At 51.6% G+C, this 26783-nt stretch overlaps 14 protein-coding genes across 14 annotated transcripts; 6 read left to right on the top strand and 8 right to left on the bottom strand.

Moving 5' to 3' along the window:
* Nucleotides 1-162: 162 nt before the first annotated feature.
* BCR38DRAFT_404369 (uncharacterized protein) lies at nucleotides 163-1689 on the top strand (the record flags this gene model as incomplete). Its single annotated transcript, XM_040857840.1, has 3 exons — nucleotides 163-382; nucleotides 564-645; nucleotides 711-1689. 3 exons carry the CDS (start codon nucleotides 163-165, stop codon nucleotides 1687-1689), a joined length of 1281 nt encoding a protein of 426 aa, XP_040720853.1.
* Nucleotides 1690-3921: 2232 nt separating this feature from the next.
* On the bottom strand, nucleotides 3922-5558 carry BCR38DRAFT_6851 (TATA-box binding protein). Its single transcript, XM_040865560.1, has 9 exons — nucleotides 5100-5558; nucleotides 5002-5033; nucleotides 4802-4919; nucleotides 4631-4752; nucleotides 4485-4571; nucleotides 4389-4417; nucleotides 4296-4332; nucleotides 4154-4231; nucleotides 3922-4098 (listed from the first exon to the last, which is right to left on the bottom strand). The coding sequence occupies exons 1-9, from the start codon at nucleotides 5378-5380 to the stop codon at nucleotides 4082-4084; spliced, it is 801 nt and encodes a 266-aa protein (XP_040720854.1). The 5' UTR covers nucleotides 5381-5558; the 3' UTR covers nucleotides 3922-4081.
* Nucleotides 5559-6491: 933 nt separating this feature from the next.
* BCR38DRAFT_6988 (calcineurin subunit B) lies at nucleotides 6492-7500 on the bottom strand. Its single transcript, XM_040865567.1, has 4 exons — nucleotides 7201-7500; nucleotides 7094-7146; nucleotides 6602-7010; nucleotides 6492-6535 (listed from the first exon to the last, which is right to left on the bottom strand). Exons 1-4 carry the CDS (start codon nucleotides 7250-7252, stop codon nucleotides 6525-6527), a joined length of 525 nt encoding a protein of 174 aa, XP_040720855.1. The 5' UTR covers nucleotides 7253-7500; the 3' UTR covers nucleotides 6492-6524.
* Nucleotides 7501-8085: 585 nt separating this feature from the next.
* BCR38DRAFT_453859 (enhancer of polycomb-like-domain-containing protein) lies at nucleotides 8086-9885 on the top strand (the record flags this gene model as incomplete). Its single annotated transcript, XM_040861641.1, has 2 exons — nucleotides 8086-8235; nucleotides 8341-9885. 2 exons carry the CDS (start codon nucleotides 8086-8088, stop codon nucleotides 9883-9885), a joined length of 1695 nt encoding a protein of 564 aa, XP_040720856.1.
* A 58-nt stretch (nucleotides 9886-9943) lies between these two features.
* BCR38DRAFT_6994 (uncharacterized protein) lies at nucleotides 9944-11071 on the bottom strand. Its single transcript, XM_040865569.1, has one exon. It carries the CDS (start codon nucleotides 10821-10823, stop codon nucleotides 10002-10004), a length of 822 nt encoding a protein of 273 aa, XP_040720857.1. The 5' UTR covers nucleotides 10824-11071; the 3' UTR covers nucleotides 9944-10001.
* BCR38DRAFT_479775 (uncharacterized protein) lies at nucleotides 10944-11715 on the bottom strand (the record flags this gene model as incomplete). Its single annotated transcript, XM_040863197.1, has 2 exons — nucleotides 10944-11198; nucleotides 11491-11715. The coding sequence occupies 2 exons, from the start codon at nucleotides 11713-11715 to the stop codon at nucleotides 10944-10946; spliced, it is 480 nt and encodes a 159-aa protein (XP_040720858.1).
* Nucleotides 11716-12162: 447 nt separating this feature from the next.
* Nucleotides 12163-13248, top strand: BCR38DRAFT_404373 (putative tRNA threonylcarbamoyladenosine biosynthesis protein KAE1; the record flags this gene model as incomplete). Its single annotated transcript, XM_040857841.1, has 1 exon — nucleotides 12163-13248. One exon carries the CDS (start codon nucleotides 12163-12165, stop codon nucleotides 13246-13248), a length of 1086 nt encoding a protein of 361 aa, XP_040720859.1.
* A 705-nt stretch (nucleotides 13249-13953) lies between these two features.
* Nucleotides 13954-15563, bottom strand: BCR38DRAFT_331560 (5'-AMP-activated protein kinase beta subunit, interation domain-containing protein; the record flags this gene model as incomplete). The annotated part of the gene is made up of 3 exons (XM_040855068.1): nucleotides 13954-13998; nucleotides 14054-14636; nucleotides 14806-15563. 3 exons carry the CDS (start codon nucleotides 15561-15563, stop codon nucleotides 13954-13956), a joined length of 1386 nt encoding a protein of 461 aa, XP_040720860.1.
* Nucleotides 15564-16171: 608 nt separating this feature from the next.
* On the top strand, nucleotides 16172-17381 carry BCR38DRAFT_6932 (uncharacterized protein). Its single transcript, XM_040865563.1, has 3 exons — nucleotides 16172-16690; nucleotides 16748-16762; nucleotides 16842-17381. The coding sequence occupies exons 1-3, from the start codon at nucleotides 16463-16465 to the stop codon at nucleotides 17250-17252; spliced, it is 654 nt and encodes a 217-aa protein (XP_040720861.1). The 5' UTR covers nucleotides 16172-16462; the 3' UTR covers nucleotides 17253-17381.
* A 575-nt stretch (nucleotides 17382-17956) lies between these two features.
* BCR38DRAFT_479779 (kinase-like domain-containing protein) lies at nucleotides 17957-19856 on the bottom strand (the record flags this gene model as incomplete). The annotated part of the gene is made up of 5 exons (XM_040863198.1): nucleotides 17957-18890; nucleotides 18949-19345; nucleotides 19406-19508; nucleotides 19561-19642; nucleotides 19711-19856. 5 exons carry the CDS (start codon nucleotides 19854-19856, stop codon nucleotides 17957-17959), a joined length of 1662 nt encoding a protein of 553 aa, XP_040720862.1.
* A 570-nt stretch (nucleotides 19857-20426) lies between these two features.
* On the top strand, nucleotides 20427-20695 carry BCR38DRAFT_479780 (uncharacterized protein; the record flags this gene model as incomplete). Its single annotated transcript, XM_040863199.1, has 3 exons — nucleotides 20427-20519; nucleotides 20576-20600; nucleotides 20655-20695. The coding sequence occupies 3 exons, from the start codon at nucleotides 20427-20429 to the stop codon at nucleotides 20693-20695; spliced, it is 159 nt and encodes a 52-aa protein (XP_040720863.1).
* Nucleotides 20696-20988: 293 nt separating this feature from the next.
* On the bottom strand, nucleotides 20989-22273 carry BCR38DRAFT_479781 (methyltransferase; the record flags this gene model as incomplete). The annotated part of the gene is made up of 5 exons (XM_040863200.1): nucleotides 20989-21183; nucleotides 21249-21503; nucleotides 21561-21765; nucleotides 21839-22199; nucleotides 22264-22273. 5 exons carry the CDS (start codon nucleotides 22271-22273, stop codon nucleotides 20989-20991), a joined length of 1026 nt encoding a protein of 341 aa, XP_040720864.1.
* Nucleotides 22274-22708: 435 nt separating this feature from the next.
* BCR38DRAFT_453864 (uncharacterized protein) lies at nucleotides 22709-24316 on the bottom strand (the record flags this gene model as incomplete). The annotated part of the gene is made up of 1 exon (XM_040861642.1): nucleotides 22709-24316. One exon carries the CDS (start codon nucleotides 24314-24316, stop codon nucleotides 22709-22711), a length of 1608 nt encoding a protein of 535 aa, XP_040720865.1.
* Nucleotides 24317-25672: 1356 nt separating this feature from the next.
* Nucleotides 25673-26761, top strand: BCR38DRAFT_300718 (uncharacterized protein; the record flags this gene model as incomplete). Its single annotated transcript, XM_040854551.1, has 1 exon — nucleotides 25673-26761. A coding segment is annotated over one exon (1089 nt), but the record flags the coding sequence as incomplete, so codon positions are not given.
* Between the last annotated feature and the right edge of the window lie 22 nt (nucleotides 26762-26783).

Here is a 26783-nt window from a genome sequence, read left to right on the forward strand (position 1 = left end):
AAGTATTCTCCGGCCCCCGCCATGAATGCAAAGTTGTTCTATTGCCCCGCCTTGCAAATTTCCCATGGTAGGAAAATTAGAGAAAAAATAACCCAACATCCCACCTTATTTCTCCCTCAACCCATTGATCTGGATTCAATCGCACCACGATTACCAGCAATCATGGCGCCCTTTGGAAAGATCTTCACCAAGGAGAAGAACCCTCGCACGACGGCTATTCTCGCTGTCGCCAAGGCGAATGGCCTCGAGATCGAGCGCGTCGAGGTCGACACCACCAAGCCGACCGAGGAGTTCTTGAAGTACAACCCCCTCTCGCGGGTTCCTACCTTCGTTGGCTCTGATGGCTACGTGCTCACTGAGTGCATGGCCATCGCCATCTACAGTAAGATATTTCCCCTTGCTTGCGCCTCGTGTGAGGACGAACTTGCTGCTGCTCCTCTCCCAATCATACTATGATGACCTAGACTCTATTCTAACAGTTATCCCTATCTGAAAACACATTTGTTGATATCGTTTCTAACTTCTGATCTTGAATTTCCATTCCGCTACTTTCCCAGACCTAGTCGCACCGCATCTTGTTAACCAGCGCTTTGTAGTCACCTCCCAAAACGAGAAGACTACTCTACTCGGAAAGACCAAGCAAGAGTAAGTGACCCCACAACTCCCAGTACTGCGCACTGCGATGAGTCACAGGTGCTAATACCTTGTAGCTATGCTTCTATCCTGAAGTGGATGTCCTTCTTCAACACTGAGGTGCTGCCTAGGCTTGGTGCCTGGTACCGCCCTTTGCTCGGATGGGACCCGTACAACAAGAAGAATGTCGATGAGGCCCAGAAGGGCGCTGTCAAGGCCGTTTCCATCGTTGAGGAGCACCTTCTGCACAACACCTTCCTTGTCGGCGAGCGAATCACCCTTGCCGACCTGTTCGCCGTGAGCATCATCTCGCGAGGTTTCCAGTTCTTCTACGACAAGGCATGGCGTTCTGCCAACCCCAACGTCTCGCGATGGTACGAGACTGTGTACCACCAGGCCATCTACCAGGACGTCGCTGCGCCCTTCGAGCTTCTGGACACACCCGCCCTGGCCAACGTGGCTCCCAAGAAGCCCGAGCAGCCCAAGAAGGAGCCTAAGAAGCCCGCTGCCAAGAAAGAGGCCAAGCCTGTCGACGATGAGGAGGAGGATGAGCCGCCGAAGGAGACCAAAGCCAAGCATCCCTTGGATCTTCTGCCCCGTGCCACTTTCCCCCTTGATGAGTGGAAGCGACAGTACTCCAACAACAGTGTCGATGACTCCATGAAGTGGTTCTGGGAGAACGTCAATTTCGAGGAGTACTCGATCTGGAAGATTGAGTACAAGTACAACTCGGAATTGAAGTTGACTTTCCAGTCGGCCAACCTTGTTAGTGGCTTCTTCACTCGTCTAGAGGCTTCGCGCAAGTATGTCTTCGGCGCTGCGTCCGTATACGGTGTCAGCGGGGATTCTGTCATTCAGGGCGCCGTCATCCTTCGCGGACAAGACGCCATACCCGCGCTTGACGTTGCTCCCGACTTGGACAGCTTCGACGTCGAGAAGCTCGACCCCACCAAGCCGGAGGACAAGGCGTTCGTCGAGTCCATGTGGAAGTGGGACAAGCCCATTGTTAAAGAAGGCAAGGAGTACGCCCATGACCGGGGGTTCGTCTACAAATAGACATGTGCTGGTTAATGAGATGATACGGCAGGTGACGATCACGTACTGATGATGTTATGGTTAAACAAATGGCGGATGACATGGGAACCCCGGTACTTGGACGATATATGGTGTAGAGCAATAGAACTCGGCACCAATCGTCACAATTCACGTTGATGACTAGCCATGTGTGTTTTATTTGCTTTGTGAAGTCTTGTGACCAAGAGTAACTGATGCACGTGATGGGTAGTATAACCCAGTGTGACATCTCTTGTGGGTCAATGGGTATGGCTGTCTGCGTATCTCGAGGCTGAGTTGAGAAGACAAGGTAGCATCTACAGGTCAGGATGCTTGGAGTAGATGCTCACTTTGAGGCTGCATTCGGCTATGCAATGCAGTGGACTGACTTAGTCAGACAGCGCGATATCCTGTGTGGATCAAGGCCTTTAATGCGAGTTAATCTCAATGTACATATCCTCATCTTCGTGCTGAAAGCTTACTTTGACTTCCTACAAAATTTATTGGACTAGATCCCACTCACTTCTGGAGCCGCTGGCTCGGCCTGTTTGCATCATCTGGTTCTTGCCCCTTCCAGTTGGACATCTTACCTGTTGATGAGCTGAGAGCACCCGGGCGGCCTGGAAACCTTTGAGATCTACTTGATAAGAAAGGAAGCCTAGCTGAGTACCGAGAGAAATACACATAATGAAGCAAGCACCAGTAGGATTCAACTTAGGCCATACACAAGTGGATTTAGCATACATGCCGACAGTACGACAGACCGGTTGCTTCCAAAGTTTCTGCCTTGGGGAATCGGGGAGTCGAGTGAATAACTCCTTCTCGCCCCTAGAAACACGGGATTGGTTCGAGAGCCCACTCATGCTTCGTAGCAACCATAACCCACTTCGACCAAGAATTTGCAGGTTTTATTGAGTAGATATTGTTGAGCTGGAACGGGAATTTACTACTTCGACTCCCTCGTCTTTGAGAACCCACGGCGTTCGGTGGGAAGGCTGGTATCTTCTCTCCAGGGCACCAGGAGAGTGAGTTGTAGATAGCCGCGGACTGTAGAGAGGGGGGCAGAAGGTGGGAGATGAAGTCACGCCGTGAGGCTCGAATCCTTGGTCATCTGGAAGTATTCGAGACCGTTCAACCCTTAGCGGGAGCGCCATCAATTCAGAATACTGGAACAGAAAGTATGTATACCTACGATGTAAATGTAACAAAACGCCATGGGCGAGTAGACGTATGTTGATACGATCACAACAGTGGCCGAGACGTGAGTCTCTGTACGCGGGGGTCCCCTCGTTCGAGGCTTGGCCATTTCAGTGTTTCCTCCTGGGCTATCGTCAACGCTGGTTACGAACTCTATGCTACCACTGAATTTGATGGGAATACCAAGGAAGGGAAACAATGTCCCCCACGAGGGGATGGCCAGTACACGAGCCATTCATTGCTTCCTGATGTGCGACTTATACGACATGTACTAACAATTTCAGTTTCTCAGCTACTTACTCCTGTTGAGCCCAACATGTTATGCATAGTGTGTTCGAGACGGCCAACTTATGTGTCTTTGCTGTGATTGAGAAAGCTCCGGTTGTTTTCACATTCATCAAAACTTGTACTTTCATGCCGATTTCATAACATTTTGTCTCATATCGAAAGCCGCAATCTGTCAATGAGATTTCATATCACATATCGAAGGATTTCTCTGGTCCACGAGGGAGATCGCTCGGCCTGGTAAAACTAACTATGGGATGCACGCTGATTGGCTTACGACGATGGCGGCATCTCTCGACGCAGTACAAAAACAGCTCTGTTGCTTGGAATTAGCAAGCTATTGTTGCCAATGCAGGTCAAAATGATGAAGTACAGCGTAGTATCAAACTCCATCCTATGTTCAACTCTAGATGCCTTTCCCTATCCTTGGCGCAGTTCCATACATGTCCTTGCGCGTATGTTAGCATATGGTCCGAAACACGTCACCAGTGTCATGTCTTGGGGAAGGAGATATCGCTCAATTTGATTTTCCACCCTGATTTCATACTTCGATTGGCTTTGAGCTATTCATTCATTGATCACTTGGCCTACTGACTAACACGATGGCAACAGGCATTGGCTGTGAGACCATTACTCCATGTCACCTCTGAATTGTCCATTGAAAAGGACTCATACTTAACGCTATAATTCTACATTTAGAGCACTTGGGAGTGATTAGTACTATCCATTTCCGACCTTACTTCTAGGTTTTTAGGCGGCCCAGAGCAAGGAGACTATGCAGAACTATCACCACTCTGCAATGTCTCCATTGAACTGCTAGACCAAGATTTGCCTGTTATCTTCGTCGTGAAAAACCAACCTTGATGGAACGATGGTACACTGTTGCTCATGCGCAACAGGGTCGCCAGCCGCTTTAAATCTTGCGGAAGTCTTCGCCACATCAGCACAACGAACAAAAGCATACGCAAGTCTAGGCGATGCTTACCTTGTAGAACGGGGTAGATCATTTCAAAGGCCTGGTAGATCTCCTCGCGGACTTTGGCTCCAGTCAACACAATCTTTCCTGTGCTGAGTTAGTATTTGAAGTCATTCCACCCCTGCAGAGTGAAAAGACTGGGCAAACAAACCGCTGACGAAGATCAAGAGGACGATCTTTGGTTTGATCTTTGAATACAGTCAGCATTTGTGTTTTCCAGGAAATAAAGATATTTCTGGAATACCATTCTGTAGATCAAGCCGGGGAAGAGTTCTGTTCCACATTGTCAGCATCGAACCGGCCTTGGACACCTCAGTTATCTGGTTCAAACTGAACATACCAGGTTCGTAAGAACTGAAATTGTGATGACGCGACGCCAAGCCTTCCAGGCGAATGGGAAACTTGATATCGCAACTGCCCACAATGTCTGCGCAGCTACAATTAGCATTGATTGTAGATTGCGGGTGAGAACATGGCTGTATGTACTCTGGATCTTGAAGTCGGTGAACTTGGCATTAAAGCCAAGCTTTTGGATGATACGCGCGTACTTGCGAGACGCAAGTTTCGAGTCATCCTCAGATTTTGCTCCAGTCACGACCATTTTGCCCCTGCGGTATGTAAGAAGTAATTCCAACAGCAAGAGGTATAACGACTCACGATGCGAAGATCAGGGCTGTGGTCTTCGGATCTCGAATGCGCATGATGACCGCCGCAAATCGCTTGGGGTTGTATTCAGCGTTGCGAGCATGCAGTGCGATCGTCTTCAAATCCAGGCCTGTGCAAGTTTAGTCTCTTAGCAATTTCCTGCTTTCCTGGTGGCCTAAGGAGGCACCGAGGAGCCAGGCGGGAATACGTACGGCAATCCAGATTCACTGTAGCGACGATGTTCCTTGATGAAGGGAACATATGAATATTGTCTCCCAGTTTGACAAAACGGCAAGAACGGAGTACTTACTGTAACGTAGGCGTCAAACCACTCCCGCCTGTTGCAGCCGCAGCCGCAGCCGCTGAAGCCGCAGAAGGAGTCTGAGGAACTACCGCATTGCCGTTGACACTTCGTCCATCCTCGGAGCCTGATACCATGTTGACAGTGCCACCCGGGAAGGAAAGCGACGAAGGATCGGTGAAAGCCTTGGCCTGGGCAGCAGTAGCCGGGTGAGAGTTAAGAGAATCCATCGAGGTAGTTTGCGGGATGAGCGACTCCGTCGAGGAGGGCGGTGGTGCGAAGTTGGCCATGATGGGCTGGGCGGTTCGAGACGGGAACGTTCGGTGAATCAGGCCTGCTCAATGTTTGCGCGCGTCTCGAGTCGGATTGATGGGACTTTAGATCGGATTTCGTGATGGCAGTTAGTCGGGAGAGGTGATGCACCACGTCTCGATGTCGCGGCACTAACTAGTCGTATTAGGGTATGCCAGGTCTCGCAGAGAGGCAATGTTTCGAAGTCGATATTGATGTCTTCTCGCACCGGTAGACGAGCCTTCAACGCAAAGCTGTTGCGGTTTCGGGAGCAGGGACAGAGTAGGAACCAGAACAAACCGCAGCACTCGGCGCTTCAAGCGAATGAACAACCAGGGAGCGCGCTTGGTCAGGACTAGGGAGGGAAAAAATAATACGTAAAAAGTCTCACTTCACAATGGTTGCTGGCATCCAAAGGCGTGAAGAGAGTGTGGGGTGCGAAGAGAAGACGTGGACCAGGCGCGGGGCTGAGACGACATAGAGTGACGATGTTTGACCATGGTGGAAGAGGCGGGCCTCTTTATATGAATTGACCAGCAGAGCCTCACCTGCGATTGCGCACGGGCCACTTTTGAACCCCCTACGGTGTCGATTGTTTAAAGTGGAACCCCGGTAAATAGATACTTAAGTACCGTGAATAGTGTCATTCTTGGGGAGCACCAATGGCCATTTCCTCCTTGGTCAGACAGGTGTCCACCCAACACCAAACTAAGTTTAACCAACGGGCAGCTCTATCTCCTTCTGAATGCAGTGTTTTCATGGCTTATCAAATGTGAACGGACATCATGTTCCGTGAAATCCAAGTCATCTTGGTCTGCAGTCTATTGAGCCAAACAATATAAAATGGCCCATATTGTTACTGAGAACAGGAGCAATATCGTGCGATCAATCAACTGTAAGAGCTCACTCATAATACCGGTATACCCTCTTGATAGTGATGACATGTATGAACAGACACCACAATCCGCGCTGTACATACTCGAGTATCATGCCAGGATTGAACACCCCGCCAAAGTAGGGACTTCTCCTCGTTCAACCCGCTATGGCAGGGCCCTTCATGCACTTGCGTCACTGTGAAGGCCTGGAATCTCATGTAATCATTGCTGTTATAGCAGTCTCTCTCCGTTTGTGTGCGTCCAGGTTCTAAAACTGATCTGTTGAAGTATATTAGGTCACCAGGCCGGAATGTATATAGCAGGTGAGGGATGCTTCCAACTTACCCAAAGTCATGCTCATACTAATATCCGTATTCTCGACCATCTTAGTGAACTCCTGAAAGCTGATCTTGCCATCATTATCAAGGTCCGCCTCCATAATGGTCTTGTCGACGATCTGCTGCAGCTGCTGATCCTTAAGGTTGCTGCCTACCATCATCTTCAAGACAATAAAAAGCTCGCCGTTGCTAATGTACCCGTCGCGGTCGATGTCGTAGACCCGGAAGGCGAAGCGCAATTTCTCCTCTTTATTGCCCTTGCTGCTAAAGGCCGACAAGCCCGAGACGAACTCTTGGAAATCGACGTCGCCGCCGCCGTCCTCGTCGAAGATTGCGATCATGCGTGTCGCGAGGGGGTTGGACGAGATCTGCGGTAGGCTGAGGAATTCGTCGCGCTCGATGGTGCCCGAATTGTCCTGACGAGTTGCACCGTGTCAGTATTTCCCCAATCCTTCCCTCATGAGATGCGGGTGCATCAAGCGCAAATGTCCGTTGGTACCTTGTCAAGTTTCATGAACCTCTTTCGTAGCCTGTCCACCTCATCCCGATCGACTGTTATCGTCTATTAGCTAATCATACCGGCTCGTTGGCTTCTTCGTTTCGTACAGTTCGACCCTTGAACTATGTTGTCCAACACTACACTCGGTGTGTTGCCCATCTTGGCTGTGCTGCCCCTAGAGGGAGCCGATTGACGTTGGTGAACTGGGGTTCCGCCGTGATGCAGGTTATTTGAGCCTAGGTCCGTCAAGATAGCTACCGCAAGACCAAGTATATTCTGGGGTTAAAGAAAGGAGCAAAGTGCAGACGTTGGACTGACTCGGGTTGTAATTACTGGAAAGATCGAAGTTCGCAAGGCTGAGGAAAGTGTCGCTGAATGGGGTACTAAAGAATGCGGGGCCTGGCTTCAGGGATTATCGAAGCTCAAAGATCGGATTCGGGTATAAGATTTTCCCGATTATGACTTAGTATGAGCTCGAATGTTATCAAGTACCTAAGTACTCTTTGTACCTCACTCGGATACAGGCCAACAGAAAATAACATCGCAATAATTTTAAGTCACAGATACTTGACGGAAAGACCTATAGAAGCAACACTGGTTGAACATAATTCAATACATATAACGATTGCGGTTGTGTCATTCACTCGAGTATGAACTACGAAGTGGCAACTTCAAGCCCGGGTGGTGGCTGCCCCTTTGTTTTTGGGTACGACGGTACCGACCCCACTTCCTCGCGGTAACAACCAATGACCAAACGGTCTCGGCATTCTGGTGAAAAATCTTCGCGCCAAATCCGACGACATACGACTGTCCTCATGAGCCTGGCGAAAAAGATCATCTCAATAAACAGCACAAATCACTCTTTTCCATCCATTTGAACTGGGATATCATTATTTGATGACCTGAGAAGTACGGCCCCGAATTTTGTCGGGCTCATTTGGCCAAGTTTCGCACCTTCGTCTTCCGGCGGAGGCGCGACCGGCGGAGTCACCATGTCGACTCGCAAACCCGTCAGGATCCGCAAGCTCAACACAAAGACGGCCCTACAGGTCCTACGGGAAGACCAAATAGACCGCAACGAATATGATTCACTTACAACAGATGCTCAAATTGCTACAGGCGTTGAATCAAATGAAGAACAGGTGAGTTTGGCTTTTCCAATATATCCCCACTTTTCTGCAGCTGCAAACAGCTGGCCTGCATAACGCCCCGAAGCATAGCAAACGTGCATACTAATCTCGCCGCAGGAAATTCATTTGCAGGCGGTGCTCAAGGGAGCAGGAGCAAGTACCGACAATGAGATTCCTGTGCCTCCGCCTCAGGAGAGCGATGTCAGCTATGACGAGTTATACTCAACTCCGTACATAGAGCCTCGCAATTACATCAGGTTCTCAGATACCGTGGAGGAGACTTTGGGTAGTCTTTATGACATGACAACTGAGGATGAAGAGTATCTCAAAACCTACAATGCCAAGAGGGCGTCCAAACTGTCCGACGATGACTTTGAACGCATCATGGAGCTATTCGAGATGACTGCGTCAGAGCAAACTCCTTACGCTGCAGTGGACAACACGATAGTTCCGTACGAGGTTATGGTCCAGCACATGGCGCATTCTCCTGTTGTCAAGTTACAGACTCATACCAAACAAGTTTATGAGTACTGGAAAACTCGACGGCAGGACAATGCGAACAAGCCGCTGCATCCATCTCTCAAGTTCGAAACCCATCAGGAGCATGATGACTTGGACCCCTATGTCTGTTTCCGAAGGCGTGAAGTCCGCCAGACAAGGAAGACCAGAGCACGCGACGTGCAAATCGCCGACAAGCTGAAGAAGCTGCGGAGAGAACTAGAAGACGGTCGTCAGCTCGTCCTTCTATCACACCAACGTGAAGTGCTGAAGAAGGAATTGTTAAACACAGAGAGATTTCTCTTCGAGCATCGTGCCAAACTCAAAGAAAGGAAGGTTCGACTTGGTATCAAGGCTGATGACGAGGACTTATTGTATAACACCAAGCCTCAAAAGCGCAAAATCAGCGAAGTCCAACATCCAGTCCGAGGCGCGCCCCATCAACGCCTTTCTTTGCCGGTTCCTCGAGAAAGCCGCGCTGTGGAACAGGACCTTGTCCAACTATCGGATAAGCAGAAGGAACAGTATGCGGAGTTCTTCCGGGATATTGAATCCAAGGCACAACACCATCGGCACTGGAACAATGGTCATATCGATCTGACCGAACGACCTCTGTCTCCCGTCAAGGAAGAGCAACACCAGAACTTCAGACCAGCGAAAGCTGTGTTTCTGCCGACGCCTCCAGCATCCGCATCCGAATCCATGGAGCTGGATGATGAACCCGTCAGTACTGTGATGGCGCCTAAGCGCGCTCCCTCGCCTTTCGTCTTCAATGGGGCCGATGAGTCGGAATCCACGCCCACTTACCGGCGCCGTGTGGGCAGGAATGGGCGGCTGTGGATCGATCGTCGCCATTGTCGACTGGCTAGTCCCCCCAGTGACACTGAGACGCCTCCTCAAAGTGACCAGTGCAAGTATGATCAAGACGATAGCGAAGACGAACAAGCCGTCTACCACATCGACCAGTACAGCACCTCAGCAATGAGATTCCGAACCACAATCCCTGCACCGGGTCACCGATACCCTCGCGGGCATGTTGCAGATGCTAATGCACCTGCTCATCCCGTCGCAGTTAGCCGGCCAGCTCTTCCACCCGTACCTGCACCAGCACCCCCGCAACCTTCGAACCATGCCCAACCGCAGCCACAACCTCAACCAACCTAAGAAGAATCGTGAATGAGTTCCCACACAGCGGTCTGGCACGAAACACTCCATGGATACCTTTCCTCAGCACCCATCAGAGCTAGTATTGATACCCAAATTCCCCCCACCGGACGCGGCTAAACGTGTCGTTGATGAGAGCCGACGTAGATGTATATAAGAGTGGCTACGTCGCGGCACATAAGGGCTATGCGAAATGACAGGCGGGCGAGGCGTTGGGTTGTTGCTTTTTTTGTTGTTGTAAGATGTACCCTGGAGCTAATGCATAGCCGGTGGAGTTGGTGGAAATAGTCGAATTCACTTTGAAGACAATGAAATATCGATAAGTTCGTCTGTTCCGTGTTTGCTGCTCCGTTGCTATCATGACGTCGGACTCTTGAATATTTCACGCGTAGATACCAGGCCAGGTTCCCGCCGCCAGAGAGGAACCCGAATAGTCGACCTCGTCCGGCCGTCCTAACTTGTCCCTGGAGAAATATAGTACATCTGGTCGACACCACCAAGCGGAGTTGCAAGCTTTGACAATGGTGATGATGGTTCGAGAACGCAGGGTTGGTTTTCGCTGTGCCTCGCAGTAAGAAAAGGCTCCAATTATTGTAGCGTTGGCATGCTTGTGGTCTTTGGGCGGTACAAAGAAGTTCTCGACTTGGTAATCGTGAGTTTTGTTGCGATAGGTAGCTGAAGCCGAAAATTTCGACCTGACGACCGCGGCCAGGACTACCTTTCTTGATGCCCGTGTCTTGTTGATCCCATGAGAACGGGGGTGAAGGATTTTGTCGGACTAGGTTCGGCACCTTGATTCCCAGGGCTCGAAGAGTCAAAACAGTCTCATCGTAATCAACAACAGGAGAAAGAAGATGCGACGCATGATCTTTTGAGTATGCGATAGGGAGATGATAATTCAGGTGCACACCCATGTATCTTTGAAATGGAAAGCCCATGGTGGATCCGTGTGAAGTCCCGCTCCGCGCTCTCGTGGCGTAGGCAGATCCTGAGTGCGCCCCATCTCTTCCCAGACAGAAGCTGGTTTTGGCAAGGGAAAAAGCGTGAAGTTAAGAGCTTCATTGCGAATATTTATGTGGGTAGACTTGTATGTCGATGGCACCCAAGCACATGGTGGACATGGGTAGAGATCCAAGAGCGCCTTTTTCCGCGATGATCTGAATCAGCGTCGACGGAGGAGCCGCCTTGCCCAACCTCGAGAGGAGTTGCGCATCTTGCGGGATAATGTTGAGGGAGCGATAGGGAGTGTTAGAGTAGAGCGTCTCAATAAGAGGAACGACCGATTCGATTGTGAGCAGCAAGAAGGCGGGCGGCTGAAATCTGCAACGGGATGTAGTCAGCGAAAAGCTGAGCTCGGAGCTGAGGTGGAAGATCAACTCGGCAAATCTGCCGCAGGGAACTTTTAAGGTCCTGCCGCAGCCTCTTGTTCTTGCTTATGGGAGGAGTGGGAAAAGGGTGGCATTCGCTGAGAAGGACAATTGACAGGCCTGAAAAAGAGAAAAACTGCGAAGAAGTCGGCGTGGTTGGGAAGAAAATGGGAATTGTGTAGCGGGCAGATGGATATTCTCATTGTTAGTCGAGAGTTTCCTGCCAGTGTGGACCCACACTCTTTCGCTCTCTGGCTCTCGGAACGGTGAAGTGGGGATTAGACAGGCCTCGGACCAAGTCCAACATGGGAGTACCTGCATTGTATACCGCAAGTCGTTTAGCCGTAGAGTCTGCATCTCTTTGCTGGTCCATTGGCTGTCGAACGACCTTGGAGGTACCGCCGCCCTGCCCATCCACGAATCCTCTCCATTTCCGACTCTCTCCAACGGCGGCGCATCGCATCTTGGCGACAAGTAGTTGATCGCATTTTGACCACCCCGCCATGACCGCATTTTCGAAAGCCTGGCCGTCGTGCGCCTGCCAGAACAATAACTCAACTACTTGCAAATAATTTGAAATACTGAAGACACATAATTTCAGGAAGATGGGTAACTGATACCATACGTCTGAATGAAAATAGACGCATTACGCAGCGGTGCTGGGTCGATTTCGTCAAACAAGTATAGACGAACAGGGCGCAACTTCTATCTTCAAGCGGACAATACGTTTTAAAACCGGCCCCTCTCTTCACGAGCCAGAAACCTCGTATCCTGCAACATACCAATTTGGGACTGAAGAGCACAAAATCAAGCGGGGCCAGTGAGATCCTAGTCTTGGAGCTCCAACCTGGGCAAGCCAGCGCATAACCCCTCTCCTACTCTCTCACGTTCCGATCACGACAACACCACGATGCCGAAACCCCTCCTAGCGCTCGGCTGTGAAGGTAGCGCCAACAAGCTGGGCCTCGGGGTAGTCTCACACGACCCAACGACGAACAAAACCACGATCCTCTCCAACGTGCGGCACACCTTCAACTCGCCGCCAGGCACCGGCTTCCTCCCAAAAGACACAGCCAAACACCACCGCACCTTCTTCACCCGCATCGCGCACGAGGCTCTCTCCACCGCCGGCATCTCCCCCTCCGACCTCTCCTGCATCTGCTACACGAGGGGGCCCGGCATGGGCGCGCCCCTAAGCTCCGTGGCCATCGCCGCGCGTACTCTCTCCCTGCTCTGGGACAAGCCCCTCGTGGGTGTGAACCACTGCGTAGGCCACATCGAAATGGGGCGCGTCATCACGGGCGCCGATAACCCGGTCGTGCTGTACGTGTCGGGCGGCAATACGCAAGTCATCGCCTACGCGGAGCAGCGGTACCGCATCTTTGGCGAGACGTTAGATATTGCGGTCGGGAACTGTATCGATCGGTTCGCGCGCACGCTCGGAATTCCCAACGACCCGTTCCCTGGGTACAACGTCGAGCAGTTGGCTAAGAAGGGTGGGAGTGTGTTGTTGGATCTACCGTACGCGGTTAAGGGCATGGATTGCAGTTTCAGCGGGATTCTGGCCGCTGCCGATCTACTGGCGGCGCAGATGCGGGAGCAAGATAGGATCTTATCGGCCGAGGGAGGGAAGCTGAAGGAGGGCGAGGTGCGCATCACGCCCGAGGATCTGTGTTTTACACTGCAGGAGACGGTGTACGCCATGCTGGTCGAGATCACAGAGCGCGCCATGGCACATGTTGGCAGCAAGCAGGTGTTGGTCGTCGGCGGCGTGGGATGCAATGAGCGGCTGCAGGAGATGATGGGGTCCATGGCCAAGGATAGGGGTGGGAGCGTGTATTCTACCGATGAGAGGTTTTGCATCGACAACGGCATCATGATCGCCTTGGCGGGGCTGTTGGCGTACGAGACGGGGTTTAGGACGCCGTTGGAGGATAGCACATGTACGCAGCGGTTCAGGACGGATGAGGTTCATATCAAATGGAGAGATGATTAGTCTGTATAATCCGATTGTGAACTTATTAGTGAGAAAATGGGAGGGGGCCAATCTCATGAATGGCCTGAAGGCGGTCCATCGCAATTAATTAGTGATTTACGTGGTGGCTCATGAGATATACAGTACACATTCCACCGTAACTCAAGTAGGTAGCATGAGAGCTGACCCCTGACAACTCAAACGCTAACCCAGGTTATTTCATCGAGTTGAAAAAGTCGGTCTATAGGTTCAAATGACTAAACAAGGCCCAGCACAAGCATAGCATGAAGCGTCAGACAGCTTTAAATGCCCTCAGAATGGCATGGTCGCTCCTTAATCTTGGGCAGACATACAGGTCAATATGCCCTGATTAATACTCCATCATCCATGTGATCCTAGCCTGCCCTCGACTGATTCCAGTCCCTTTTACCAAAAAAGTGCCAGTTGTCCGGCCTTGGGTCAACTACCGAGAAGTATCCTCACGCAACTATGGATGCCAGGGTCTGATGGCGATCAGGCACGATGGTGTTGATTTCGATTGTGTTCATCCCGATTCTTCAGTCGTTATTCTTCATTAATTATGGAGCAGGACCTGCTGAATCTACTTCAAGAATCATGTTTGTCCGTTCTGATTTCTTCCTTCGTCGCAGACAGGGCAGAAGTCAGAGTCACTCCGTACTCTTGGGCGTCTGCGCCTTCTTCCGTGATCATTTGGCAAGGATGCGACTAACTATCTTCCGATGTCGGCTTGTATATGATGGTGGTTACGTACTATTCAAGGTCAGTACTTGGCAAAGCGCATTGAGTTTGGAACAGCAGATCTTACCTTGCCCCTGTACCTCGTTGTTGCTGAGACGGCAAGAACATTATTCTTGATACTACTCGTAGCAAGGTGGTTCAGAACGGTATGGTTAGGCATATTCAAGACGCTATTGTCGTCCTTGATGAGAGTGGTGTTGTTCATGATAGGCTTGCCCAAGAAACTAGGTAAACTTGGAGGGGTAGGAAGTTTGTCTAATGCAGTCACGGCTAGCTGGTAGGACTTCGCATCCTCCGGTTGATCGAAGTCAGCCAGGTACTTGGGGACGTGGCCTGTGAAGGTCTCGGCCGGGTCAATAATCTTTTTCTGCGGAGGTTTCGGTTGGTCGTCAAGTGGTGTCTGTGAATTCCGCCGCGATGGTAGAGCCTCAGCATCCTTGGCAGACTTTGGCGGCGTGGCACCAAGGGTGATGTTGCCGGTTGTCGCGTCCGGCCCGCTCACTTCGATATAGTTCACCAAATTGTTGCCAAAATCAACGGTAGTGGGCAGATCCCGCGAGGTCTCCATCGCGCCATCGACCAGGAATTTGATGTGGTGGGTCCCAGGATATACTGGAATGGTTGCTTCCAACACACCCTCTCGTCCTTTGCTATGATTCAATTTAGTCAGCTTGAAACATGTACAATGAAAGAAGCATGGCGTGTATGGCAACACGTTGCACCCCCGCTTATCCACTTTGAAAAGCAATAGACTGCATGTCAGACTTCTGAATCCATGTTCCTGATGAATTAGTATAGACACGGGTGATGAGTACTCACGCAGGAGTGAGTCGTTGCTTGCGAGCCCACCCGAACGGCGTTCCTGTGACATAGACCTTCTGGCCGCCCTGTAGCCATTCCACTCTTGTTAGCACAGTGGGTCTCGTCTTGTCAACTCGGAGCTCTTCGGAGTCCTCCTCGTCTGTCGCATTGCTCAGACCGGACGACCTCCGGGGCAGGTTGCCCTGGTCGTCTTTGGTGTCCAAGCCCTCCACATCGTCGATGGGCTCGCCAATATCCGCAGGCGCAATTATCGGCGACCCAGGCGTGTGTACCTCCTCCTCTATGGGCAAAGGCAGCCGTGGCGGCCGCGACAGATGATACGACATATCCTGGATGCTGCTGGATGCGGGACCAGGTGTCAGACTGGGATCGTCGTACTGCGACGAGCGCGCTGATGAGGTCTCAGTAGGAGCGATGGGAACAGCTACGGGCTTAGACGGCTCATCTTTGGGCTCGATGGGCCTTGGCTTGGTTGCGGGAGGTTTTTGTGTTGCGGAGTGTTGGGAACTTGACGAGGGCGACGAGGAGCTGTTGAGTATGGAGAGTGGTCTCGAGTGCGACTTCCCGGGGCCAATCGTGGAGCCCTGTGCCTGGACCACGCTTGCCTCGGGGGAGGAGGCTGTGGATCTGTGATGGTGAAGTTGCGCCGTTATCAGGTTCTTTGACTCCTTTTTGCTGGCCCGTGGGGAGTCATTCGCATGGTGACCACCAGAAGGAGGCGTGGGGGTCACCGGCTTTGAATTTTCGAGACCCATTGCAGGTGAGCGAATCAAGATGGTGGCACAAGGCTCAGCGTTGTAGTCATGAGACCAGAGTCTTCGTATGCTTCAATGCGCGGGGAAGTCGGGACCCCGGGTCAGGGTCGGGGCCAAGCAGGGAAGGAACGACGACAGCGCGGGTTCCTTTGGTGAGCGACGTCAGCTTTAGGCAGGAGACGGAAGGCGGGATGTCAGCGTGGTGGTCACCAGACCAGAAACTGCGGTAACGGTGTTGGTCGCAAGCTACTGTTATGCCAGAAAGTCGAAATCAACTTGGAAAGATCGATTGGCGTTGAGGGGCATCATCTGCGATAGATGATAGCTCAGGTCACAAGATAGGACGTGCACTAAAACTAGTAAGTACAACACATTGACGAAGGCAGCTCCAGCAATCCAGTTTTGAGGTGGTTCGGCCCAGGTTGCCGCTAATAGAGTCCTACAGAGCTGCTGATCGTCCAGTGAGTATCCCCCGCTTCAGCTGGCCGACGGCTGGCGTGTGCAACCTTATTTCCACTCCCGCTTGCAGCTCTTGACACAGCCCTGGAGCACCCTGTTCCCCCAGGTCCATCCACATTGGATCTGGGGTTCAGTAACCCTTGCTCCAGCATTTGTTGCATGAACTTGCATCTCATCTCAGACCATCTCGCGCCAAGACACATGAACAAGCCATACAATATGAAGTAAAATTACAACTTGGCCGAACTCGAACTACTTTAGCCTGCTTCGCGTCAACGAGCTGAGAAGAAGTACACAGGCTACTCACTCAACTGCTCTGTCTCGCTTTCTCTCCAGCTTAGAAGTGCTTAATCCTATTTCAACATACCAACAATAACCACCGAAGAGCAGCACTGATGTCACTGGAACTCGCAACGGCTGTGTAGGACGCAGTTGTTGCTATGGACCGGCTGGCCCCCATCGAAAGCGGCGCCGCATACATCGCAGACTGGACCTGGGCTTCCCTCAAATTTATCGTCTACCTGCTGTACTTGGCCACCATCCCAATCCATTATCCTATTTATTATACGTTCGCCTTCGTCGTTTTCCTGTTTTCCCCGATATGGTACATGGCCCAACTATTCCTGGGAGCAGGGCTTTTTGTCGCCAATCTGATCGCTAGACTCAAGGTATGCACTATCTGTATTCGTTGAGCATGTGATAGGAAGACTGACTCTTTATTTAAGTACCTCTATATTTACGTGAGAATGACCGGTCCCTCAGTATCCTGCTTCTGCAGACATGTTCTTGAGAGCGCCACTGACAGCCCCCATCCACCAGTTCGCCTGTGCGGCCGTTATCGGCATCTGCGCCGGGGCCATGCTCCACGGCAGCACGTCTATGCTATTTATTCTGCTGGGCGTGCACCCTTCACAGAAACCCGCAACGCAACCACCTCCCCCAGCGCCGCCGCAGGAGGAACCCTCGACCGAGCAGGAGTCGGGAGCCTACAGTGGAGCTGACAGTTCCGGCCTAATATCGAGCGAGTCGCCCTCGTTTCGTAGGAAAGGCAAGGATGCTTATCGCCACGATATGACTGAACGCGAACGCGACGCTCTGTATGAAAACAAGTGGCGACAATCGGGCAGCAGCAGGGCGCCACCCATACCACCCATCAAGCCACGAAGGAAGTTTAGGGGTCTCCTAGCGCAGACGATTCATGAGGAAAGTAGTGAGAGTGAGTCGCTGTAGCTGGATTGATAAGATGACGGCTTGCACGACACTGACTAGACTCAAATCAAATTAAAATGCTAGATTTTATCTCGCTATGGGCAAGTGGCATATTGCCCGGACTCGGTAGAATTCATTCTCGACCTCATCCCGAGGGTCAAAGGGTAATGCCACAACGCCATGCAATCCTATCGAACGCCTTCCTCAATTCCGTCATGTACCTTGCTATATGCATGTTCAACTTCTGGGGAGCGTGATGCTTGGCGATAAATTCTGGCAATGATGCCCGCCATCTTAAGCAACATGATTGTTGAACTTGTGTTCATGTGGCGTGTATTGCGGAGTTGGAGAAATGACAGCATAGACAACCGTATGCGCCAAAACCTAAGGGTTGTAAGCTCCTTGTTGTATTTGTGTAGAAGAGCTTCTGTAGCATTGACTGACCATGGTCAAGTGACAGAAGGGTTTGGTGGCATTGGCGCAACGGCTCTCCATGGCGGTAATTGCGTGGCTCTTCTCCAAGGCGGTAATTTCGATGCTCCTGTTTCCGTTAATCTTCCAGGTTCCGCTGTTTCTAGTGGTACTATTGTTGCTGTCGCCTGATTTCCACGGGGGTGTGATCCATGCTGGTAATCAAGTCCGGGAACCGATTGAGAAGGGGTCCTTCCCATTGCCCCAACTTGGTTCTCACGTCCACGGTCTCGAGATGGAGCTGATTCACGATGCTATCTGCGATAATTGTCTCGATCTCGTTCATGGTCTCGAATTGGCGACCTGCTTCGACTTCGCGTCCCGCTCGCACGACTACGGTCGTCGTAGTCTCTCACACGATCAACACGGTCGTAGTCATGGCGCCGATCATCCCGGTCGTCACGTCTACGTGGAAGTCGGTCGTCTCTCGGTGGTCTCTCATCCCTTCCGCCTCGATAACTCGGAATATAGGTATCAATATCCGGTCTGGCACCCACGCTAACACGATCTCCGCGGTCGCCACGATCTCCTCCACGGTTTCGGGGTGGGCGATCTCTGTACTCGTGATAATCAATGGCGTTGTCGAACCCGTTCTCAGGCGGGGGTGGTCGGGGCGGTAGCCTGTGATCGTGAGGTCGATCTCTGGCGACCCATGCAGGTCTTCGGTTGTCATCACCATTGCGGTGGCCGCCATGCTGATTTAGGTGCCTTCCACCATTTCGCGGTCCGTATCCTTCGCCACTGTTAAACCCTTGCTCGAAAGCGCCAACACCAACAGGGACGCCCTTTGGTGCAGGTGGCAGCGCAGCCTTGCGATCATGAAACTTCCTGCGGTCAAGCTCGTGGCTGGCTTCGAATGTCGGGATATCTCCAGGCTTTGCTGGGTACGGGGCTGTATTGAAATAAGGATGCTCGAGTGCGTCGATTGCGTTGATGCGAGCCCGCCAATCTAGCTTCAGAAGCTCCTTCAACAACAATATAGCCACTGGACCGTGTTCTCGGAAGCGTTGCTGAAGATTTCCAGGTCTTGATCGAGGAGTGAGTGATTCGCCGCCAGGGAGCTTTTTCCACCCTGGCATTGTCTGTTCAGTTGGTGATCCGACTAGGTCGAAGATGAGCTCAAGTTGGTGCGTATCACTATCGCCAGACAGGATTGGCTTTCCAATCAGCATCTCCCCAAAGACACAGCTGTAGGACAGGTCAGTAATAGATATGGTAATTTTGGAGAAGACTGGAATGTACATACCCGACACCCCACATGTCTATTGCACTAGTATACTTGCGCAATTGTAGCAGCAGCTCTGGGGGCCGATACCACCTTGTGACGACCAGAGCTGTGTAGTCTCGCTTACCTTCGCCACCCCCTCCACCAGCTCTGGGTATAGGTCCATCGTAGGTCCTCGCCAGACCGAAATCACCAATCTGCAGAATGCCCTTGTTGTTGATGAGCAAGTTGGCAGCCTTCATATCCCGATGCAAGATCTTGGTATCGTGCAGGTACCGTAGGCCTTCGAGCAATTGATAGAGATAGCACTTGATGATGGGCACAGTGAGCTGAATAGAGGGATTGTCAAGTAATCCAGACAAATCGTGGTCCATGTATGGGGTCACCATGTACATAATGGGCCGCTTTCTCTTGTCAGCTGTAGAGGTAATAATTATTAGCTGACACTGTTCCCATGCAGCAATCGAGGTTCACTCACTGCTCTTGGAATGATGTTCCACCGCCATGTCCTCTAAGCGTAGTACGTTCCGGTGATCCAGCATCTTGAGTAGCTTGATCTCGCGAAGCGCCGTGATGGGAAACTGGGCATGTGGTCAGCGAACATAAGATGGGACTAGAATGCCTGTCACAAACTCCGTCTTTCTCATTGTACATAATGATCTTCTTGAGCGCGACAAGATTTCCAACTTTCTTGGACTTCGCTTTGTGAACCTCGCTGTGAGGTGATGTCTCAGCCTTGCACTCAAGCTTATTGGAGTTGCAAACGCAGATGGACCCACTAACCCAAAGGTACCCTCGCCGAGCTTGCCCAACAGCTCGTAGTCTGATATCCTAGAGCATCCCATGTAGCTGTCTCGCGGTCGTTGATGTTGGATCGCGAAGGAGCGCGGTGAAGCGGCGCCATTCCCGCTGCTGTACGCTGCGGCCATGTCGATGTTGTGAAGGTCGTGAAGGTCGTGAATGTCGTGACGCGTTTGCGACCGGAATGGATCGGGCTGGTCGCTACTACGCAGTATCGGATCAGACAACTCAAGAATCAACTTGGGAAGCTGGCATTTCGGAATGAAAGGCCAACATCAGTGTTGAAGGAAAAGATGTTGGTTACGTGCCGAAAGTAATGTTGGTTTGGGGAAACCGATCCAGTTGTGATAGACGGGTGAACAACGAGCAACAAATCCGGTTGTCCCAAAATTTGCCCTCCAAAACGCTGGCAGGTGAAGATGGAATCCACCGGAGGTGTGGACCTTAATCTGCCGGCCTGAAGCGCCAGGCTACCCTGCAGTTGTACAGAATGGTCCCTGCACGAAACAACCGAAGCAGCGAGCAGCTTCAGGTCCATTTCCAATCAATCAACCTCATTCATCGTCATTCAATTGGTGAGCCATTACTCCGAACACCAACCCCCGATTTTACCTGCGATACCCACGCAAGTACGGCCTCTCAATCCCTCAAGCATAGCACTGGAACGGCCCACTAAGCCGTTACCAGAATCGAACACAATGGCTGGTGGTCCAGGTGGTCCGATCAGGCCTCACGTCCCGGGCATCTACCGATTCACGGCAACCGCTCTGGGTGCTAGCATGTGGTTCTTTGTACGGCTACCTCGATTCCGCTCAAACGATAAAATGAAAGCTAACCAATATCGTAGCTGATGTACCGCGCGAAGAAGGACGGTACTGTTCCCGATTGAAGTCCACACTTGCGGCTTTGACTGACACGATTCGCAGGCCCAGTATTGCTTGGCTGGAAGCACCCTTGGGACCACTAGTGGAGGAACGGGGACGAAGGAAGCGACTGAATGGTGCGAAGACATGCCAGCCAGACTGCCGGTGTGATACACACAGCATCATACATCGGACTAAGCCAACCAAATTCAACGCATCAATTATCCCACTGGCGGCAGTATGGTTAGCAAGTCTGACACTTGTGTCCCTGAATCCGGCACAAAGTTGGGAAGGGCGGACGCAAGTGGGTATGGTAGAATCGGTTTGGGATTACAGTCCAGGCCTTCGGTGCTTCTGTCTATACATCTATGTCATGTCACATATTACGGCATTTTTGTTATGGTGTCGGCTTCTCGAAGAGATAGTGGGAAACCCCCCAAGTATCCCCGCCTTCATATGCAAACAGTTCCGAGCATGCCATGTAAAAGACTTGCCACCTGTTGTACCAAGTACCCGCGTCCGCTTCGCCATACGTCTCGACCAAATGCGGCCAGATCTGCTTCTTGTTGGCCAGCATGCTGGATAGCCAGTGCTATGTGCAAATGTTAACGGGTGTTTCAGGTCAGGGCGTATGGAAAGCAGCTGCCGCAAACATACCTCGCAAGTCTTCGAATAGTGGTTGCCGTTGACCCACCACTGCTTCTCGATCTTGAGGTCTCTCTGAAAGTACAAGAGCAAATCAGCCGAGGGCATCGTGCCACCCGTGAAGAAATGTGTCGTCATCCAACCCTCCTCATAGTCGTAGGGAGTGGTCTTGTGGGCGAAGATATGAACGAACAGCTTGCCGCCCGGCTTCAGAGCCCTGGCCACCTTGGCCATCAGCAGCTCATAGTTTTTCATATGTTCAAACAACTTGTGGGTATTGATTAGTGCTCAAGATTTTCGATGTGAACGAGAGTAACTCATTACCTCAATGGAGACAACTCTGTCAAAATTTTCCTTCTCGAACTCGTAGTCGACCACATTCCCAGTAATAACTGTCAGATTGGTCAGGCCCTTCTCCTTGGCCTTGCCGTCAATGTACTCCTTCTGCGTCTTCGAATTGGAGAAGGCAGTGATCTTCGATTTGGGAAGGACCTCGGCGAAGAACAATGCTCCGGAACCCCAACCACACCTATACATAACATCACGTTAGCTTTCCGCTCAAGTCTGCCACATCTCAGCCCCGATCCGGCGAGAGAACCCACCCAAGATCCAGCACACTCATCCCATCCTCCAACCCGGCCTTTTCAACATAAGTCCTCAACATAGCCACCTCAGCCTGGGCCAGCGTCTCTCCGCCCTTGGGATACAAGCAAGAGCTATACTTCATACGGGGGCCCAGACAAGCGACCAAAACCCCGGTGCCAACCTCGTAGTGCTGCTTGTTAGCCGTCGCGGTCTCGATGGCAATGGGCCGTGTGCGCAGTGCCTCGATGAAGCTCATCTTGCGGTCCATGGCCGCCGCCAGGCTGGCTGACTGGATCTCCTGCAGCCGCTGGGCCAGCTGTCGCCGGATCCCGATGCGGATCACGGCGTGGGGGAGCAGGCCCGAGTCGAGGACGTAGTCTCGTGTTGCGTGTTAGTGAAGCGTGGGGATTTGTGGAACCATAGGGGCGAGTTGATTGCTTACCCATGCTCATAGTTGGAATGGGGTTATGTGGTATATAGACTATGTGCTTTGAGTAAACGATTTGTTTTGGTTGTCCGTTGAATTGAAGTCGAAGATGGTAAAACTACCATCCCCTGATTGTTGTGACGATTTCCTCACAGTCCAGGGAGCAGTGGCTATCATGCAGGTTTGGTTTCAAAAGTGGGATCGAGAGTCTAAGCGTCATTACCCGCAAGCCTCATGTCAATTTCGCAGAAGTGGCGATGACATGCATAACTATGTCAATAGGCATTCAAGTCACATTTCATTGGTTATTACTTTCATAGATTTCGGGTTCTTATCTCTATAACCATTGTTGTTGACTCTCACTCTCAGGTCTCTAAGTAGCCAGTAGCATCCACCTCCGATCTACCACATAGACTCCTATCTTTACATTCATGGCTACAAACTACCATGCACCTTGTCCCTATGATTTTCCTTTTCCTTTCGGGTCACGCCGTCTTTCCCAAACCTGCAGGTACGATTCTCCCAAGTCCAACAATTCCTTTGGCGTCTTTTCCACAAACAAGTCCTGGACAGTAACCCACTCATCCCGTCCCTTGTCTCTCAGTTGCACCTTCCAAGTCTTCCTCTCCTCGCCTGAGTCAGCCACGTCCTCTTTTGCTCTCACTGCTTCATGTATCACGTTGGCTACCAAGTCGTACCATATCGGCTCTCCCGGCGGGTGGTCTGCTGGACTTGGCTCGGTGTAGGGCGCCACGTCTAGGTTCCGTGCCTCGAATGTGACGATGGTAGGATTGCGCTCCGATACAAATTTGTTGACCGAGAAGCGCTTAATGTGGAAGATGAGATAAGGGGGCAGTGGGTGTACGAGCCGGTAGCGTTTGCGCTGCTTCAAATGCTCCTGGGCCTTCATGCCGTCGTATTTAGACAGGATAGTTGTGAGGGGTACTTGAGGAATGATGTTTTTCTCCAGCTCATCCTGGAATAGGGGCGCTGCCGGCAAGTCGAGGGTCAAGAGAAGGAAGCGGTTGATATCAGCCTTGACTTCTGCTACCTCTTCGAATCTTAGGCGATCACCAGCATCGGCTTTTGCTGTGATCTCCTGGGACTCCACCTTCAGCTTGCCTTGAAAGATTCGCTGTACTATGCTGCTCCCTGGTTTCGTTTTGCTTCCGCCCAATCCCATGTGAATGTTGTTCAAAAACCAAGATAGAAACTCCACAGGATCTGACTGGGCTGTGAGAGTAAATCGCTTGTTGGACCGCAGAGAGATTTCCTGCAGCAGTTCGTGAGGCGACACATGGTTTTTGAATGCGCGCGGGTTCCAAATCTTCCGGAACAGGATCGCACATCGCTTGACCAGTTCTGGTCGTGCTGAGAGGTCTTCGAGGAGGAAGAAGTTGCGCAGCGGTGATACATGCGACAGCGCCTGAACCACAACATTGAGGTAATCGTTCTCTTTGATGTTGTTCATCCCCACATATCCTGGAGTGTATTCCTTTCCATCGAGGGTCCAGGCGCTCCGTGGCTTGTGATCCAGCTCTATCACCTCCTGTTTTGTATACCGCGGGTCCGAGACGTATTTGATGTCGTCAAGTGACTTGCTCTTGACTTCGTAGCCCTCTGGCAGAACGTAGACCTTCTGCATCTCCATGTTGATGAAGACATGATGTTCCTCGTCAAGCGCGTGGAAATATGCGTGGGACTTCGGTCCTCGTCCTTGGAAGTAGCACCCGCAGACTAGGCAGGCATAGACATTGATGTTGGAGAGGCTAATGGAGCAGAGCTTCTCGAAATCGAAGTCGAGCACGTTGCGGTTTATGGTATCGAGATATAAGTCGTCGTAGCCCTCGGTCGGTGCGGCTTGTCGTATCGGAATTCTTAACGGTTCTTCATCTTCGAAATCGTCGTCGCCTTCAGCCCCGTCGCGTTCTTCTAGTGAAGTGCCATTCTCCTTTGGCTGGCCTAATGCGAGCTCAGTGGGCCCATCATCGTATCGCGATTTCTTCGAGGCTGGCGAGTCGATTCCAAATGGCTCATCCAAGGCTTCAGATGCTAGTCTTTTAGACATTATACTTGTTGTCTGAGGAAATCGCAATCTGTCTGTCACGACTCTCGCAAGGCAGAAGTTCGCCAATGCTCAGAAGCTCCTACATCCGTCAATTGCTTGGCAGTGCGCCACTTTACGCTACCGAGTACGTACTTCGTACAGCTTTCCAAGCTCCACATTCTTAAGTAATGTACTCGAGTACTTACCTATTTTAAATCAACGACGATGGAAGATCTAGTTATATTCTTTGCCAATTGTTCGTTAAGGCCGCATATGTCTTTCTTCTCATTACTTGCGGTAGCAACGAGATACAAATGTTAAAAATAAAAAAAGGAAGGAAGCGCCCATTGGAGCGTAAGCTCAGTGAGCATTTTCATGTTGCGACGAAGAGTGCTCGACAAGCAATCTTCTGGTGGGAGTGTACCACCGCACGGCAAAATGCTGCATCAATATGACAGACATGGAGCCATTGGTGCCCGCCCGCGAGAATACGGCTCAGTTGATGGCCGCAATATGTCTCATGCACACACAGCCAGATTGAAAATAAACATAGGAAGTGCTCGTTTAATTGCGACCATACAAGACACGAACCCGAGTGATGAAGGGGGAACCTTTTTAGGAGAACCTTTGGGAGTTAGGCAAGCCGAGGGATTTGGATCCCTGAATAGACATGGCAACCCATAATAGAAGTTTCCTTAGCTTCGCATTTGCCAAGAGAAGTAAATGTATCTTGTCTTGATTTGGACGACTAATCTCGTCAAACCACAGAGTCACAAATGTAACCATGGAGGAGAAAGGCCAAACAAATCCGCGCAGTGAACTGCGATAGGAAATGGGCGAAAGTGCTACAAAGTCAGCAGGACCCCCTTACTGCGCTCGTCGGTCTCCTGCGCCTGCCTTGTCTGGTTTGCACAATCTGTTCTCGCCAGATTTTCTCTCTTCTTTCTCGTCGCGCAGGAAATGTGTAGGAAAGGAGCAGACAATACGAAAAGGAAGAGAAGAAGCATGATACTGCCGTCTGCGATATTGTGGTCCAAGTTGACTAAGCGGGTCGGAGTCGCTATCGTGCTCATCTCCACAACCTTTATTCTGTGGGTTAGCCTATTGCGATTCCGTGCACCTGTACACGAGCTTGCCAAACCGTTGCCGCCACCACCAGAGCCTCGATATGAGCTGTTTGGCATTGGCGGCTTCAAGGCAGGAGTCGAAGTGACAACGCTCGACATCCGCGCCAACGAGGTTGACGAGGCATCACTGCCGCTCAACCAACAACTGTCCATCGCTCTGCCGAGCTTCTCGTATTTTCACCTCGACAATCCCAAGTACAACCAGTCGAACCCCATTGAGCACCATGTGCTCAACACCGCTGTGAGGGAAACGGTCCAAGTCAATGTCGCGAAGCAGGGCTCCCAGCCCGATGCGTCGCATCTGACCATTGGCGTCGCGACGAGCCTATCACGCCTGCCCGAGGCCTTGCTAAATTTCAAGCACTGGGCTGCCCATACGAACGTCCACTTCGTCATCATCGTTGAGCTGCCGGATCGCGAGAAACACCCCAAGGAGCCCAGCATCGCTGAGGCCAAAGACATGTACGCTAAGGCCGGTATACCCAACCTCACGTTGGTCGAGTCTGCCAAGGACTTTCTCGAACGCTACGTCGAATTGATCGGTGTGCTGCACGACCACGTTGAACCGAACAAGACGAAGTGGGTATCCTTCATCGACGACGACACCTTCTTCTTCCGCATGGAGACACTGCTAGCTCGACTGGAGAAATACGACCCCGACCGGTCCTTTTACGTGGGCCAGACATCAGAGAACAAGTGGAACGTCGATGATGGTGGCATCTTCGCCATCGGCGGCGCTGGCGTTTTCATGACGGTACCACTGCTACGCCAGCTAGCGGCTCATCGGGAGGAATGCGAAAGCTACTTGCCCGGAGGGGCTGGCGACGTTCGACTTGCCCACTGCATCTTCACTTACACCACGACGAAAGTATCGCTGGAGTATGGGCTGTACCAGCTGGACCTCCACATCGATGTTACAGGCTTCTACGAGGCCGTGCGTCCCCAGCCAATAAGCGTGCACCACTGGAAGACGTGGCACCACCACGACATGCCCACCGTCTCCGCTGTTAGCAGCGTGTGCGGCCAGGCGTGCGTGCTGCAACACTTCAAATTCCGCGACGGCTGGCAGATGACCAACGGGTTCTCCATCATCAAGTACAGCTACAACGAGACGGAGCTGGCCAGCCAGATCGAAGCTGCCATGGAGCACACGTGGAAATTGACCATCTGGGACATCCCGACTAGTTGGCTGTACTCTCTGGCGCCGCTGAAGCCAAAGGACGAGGGCAAAATACAATACATGATGGAGAAAGTCGACTACGACCAAGACCAGGTGATACTGTACTACGTACGGAGGAGAAATGGCGCTGGCGAAGGCCTCATTCGAGTCGCATGGTCGGAGTCATGACATCAAACTCGAA

Source organism: Pseudomassariella vexata (genome assembly GCF_002105095.1).
Source record: "Pseudomassariella vexata strain CBS 129021 chromosome Unknown BCR38scaffold_1, whole genome shotgun sequence".
NCBI lineage: Eukaryota > Fungi > Ascomycota > Sordariomycetes > Amphisphaeriales > Pseudomassariaceae > Pseudomassariella > Pseudomassariella vexata.

Coding starts and splice junctions, on each gene's coding strand:
- BCR38DRAFT_6851 (XM_040865560.1), bottom strand. CDS start 5,380: ATGGCCAACTTCGCACCACCGCCCTCCTCGACGGAGTCGCTCATCCCG. Junction 4,920..5,001: donor TACAGTGAATCTGGATTGCC/GTACGTATTCCC, acceptor AAACTTGCACAG/GCCTGGATTTGAAGACGATC. Junction 4,418..4,484: donor TTTCAGTTCTTACGAACCTG/GTATGTTCAGTT, acceptor AATGTGGAACAG/AACTCTTCCCCGGCTTGATC.
- BCR38DRAFT_6988 (XM_040865567.1), bottom strand. CDS start 7,252: ATGGGCAACACACCGAGTGTAGTGTTGGACAACATAGTTCAAGGGTCG. Junction 7,147..7,200: donor CATAGTTCAAGGGTCGAACT/GTACGAAACGAA, acceptor AGACGATAACAG/TCGATCGGGATGAGGTGGAC. Junction 7,011..7,093: donor GGTTCATGAAACTTGACAAG/GTACCAACGGAC, acceptor GCAACTCGTCAG/GACAATTCGGGCACCATCGA.
- BCR38DRAFT_6994 (XM_040865569.1), bottom strand. CDS start 10,823: ATGGGCTTTCCATTTCAAAGATACATGGGTGTGCACCTGAATTATCAT.
- BCR38DRAFT_6932 (XM_040865563.1), top strand. CDS start 16,463: ATGGACCGGCTGGCCCCCATCGAAAGCGGCGCCGCATACATCGCAGAC.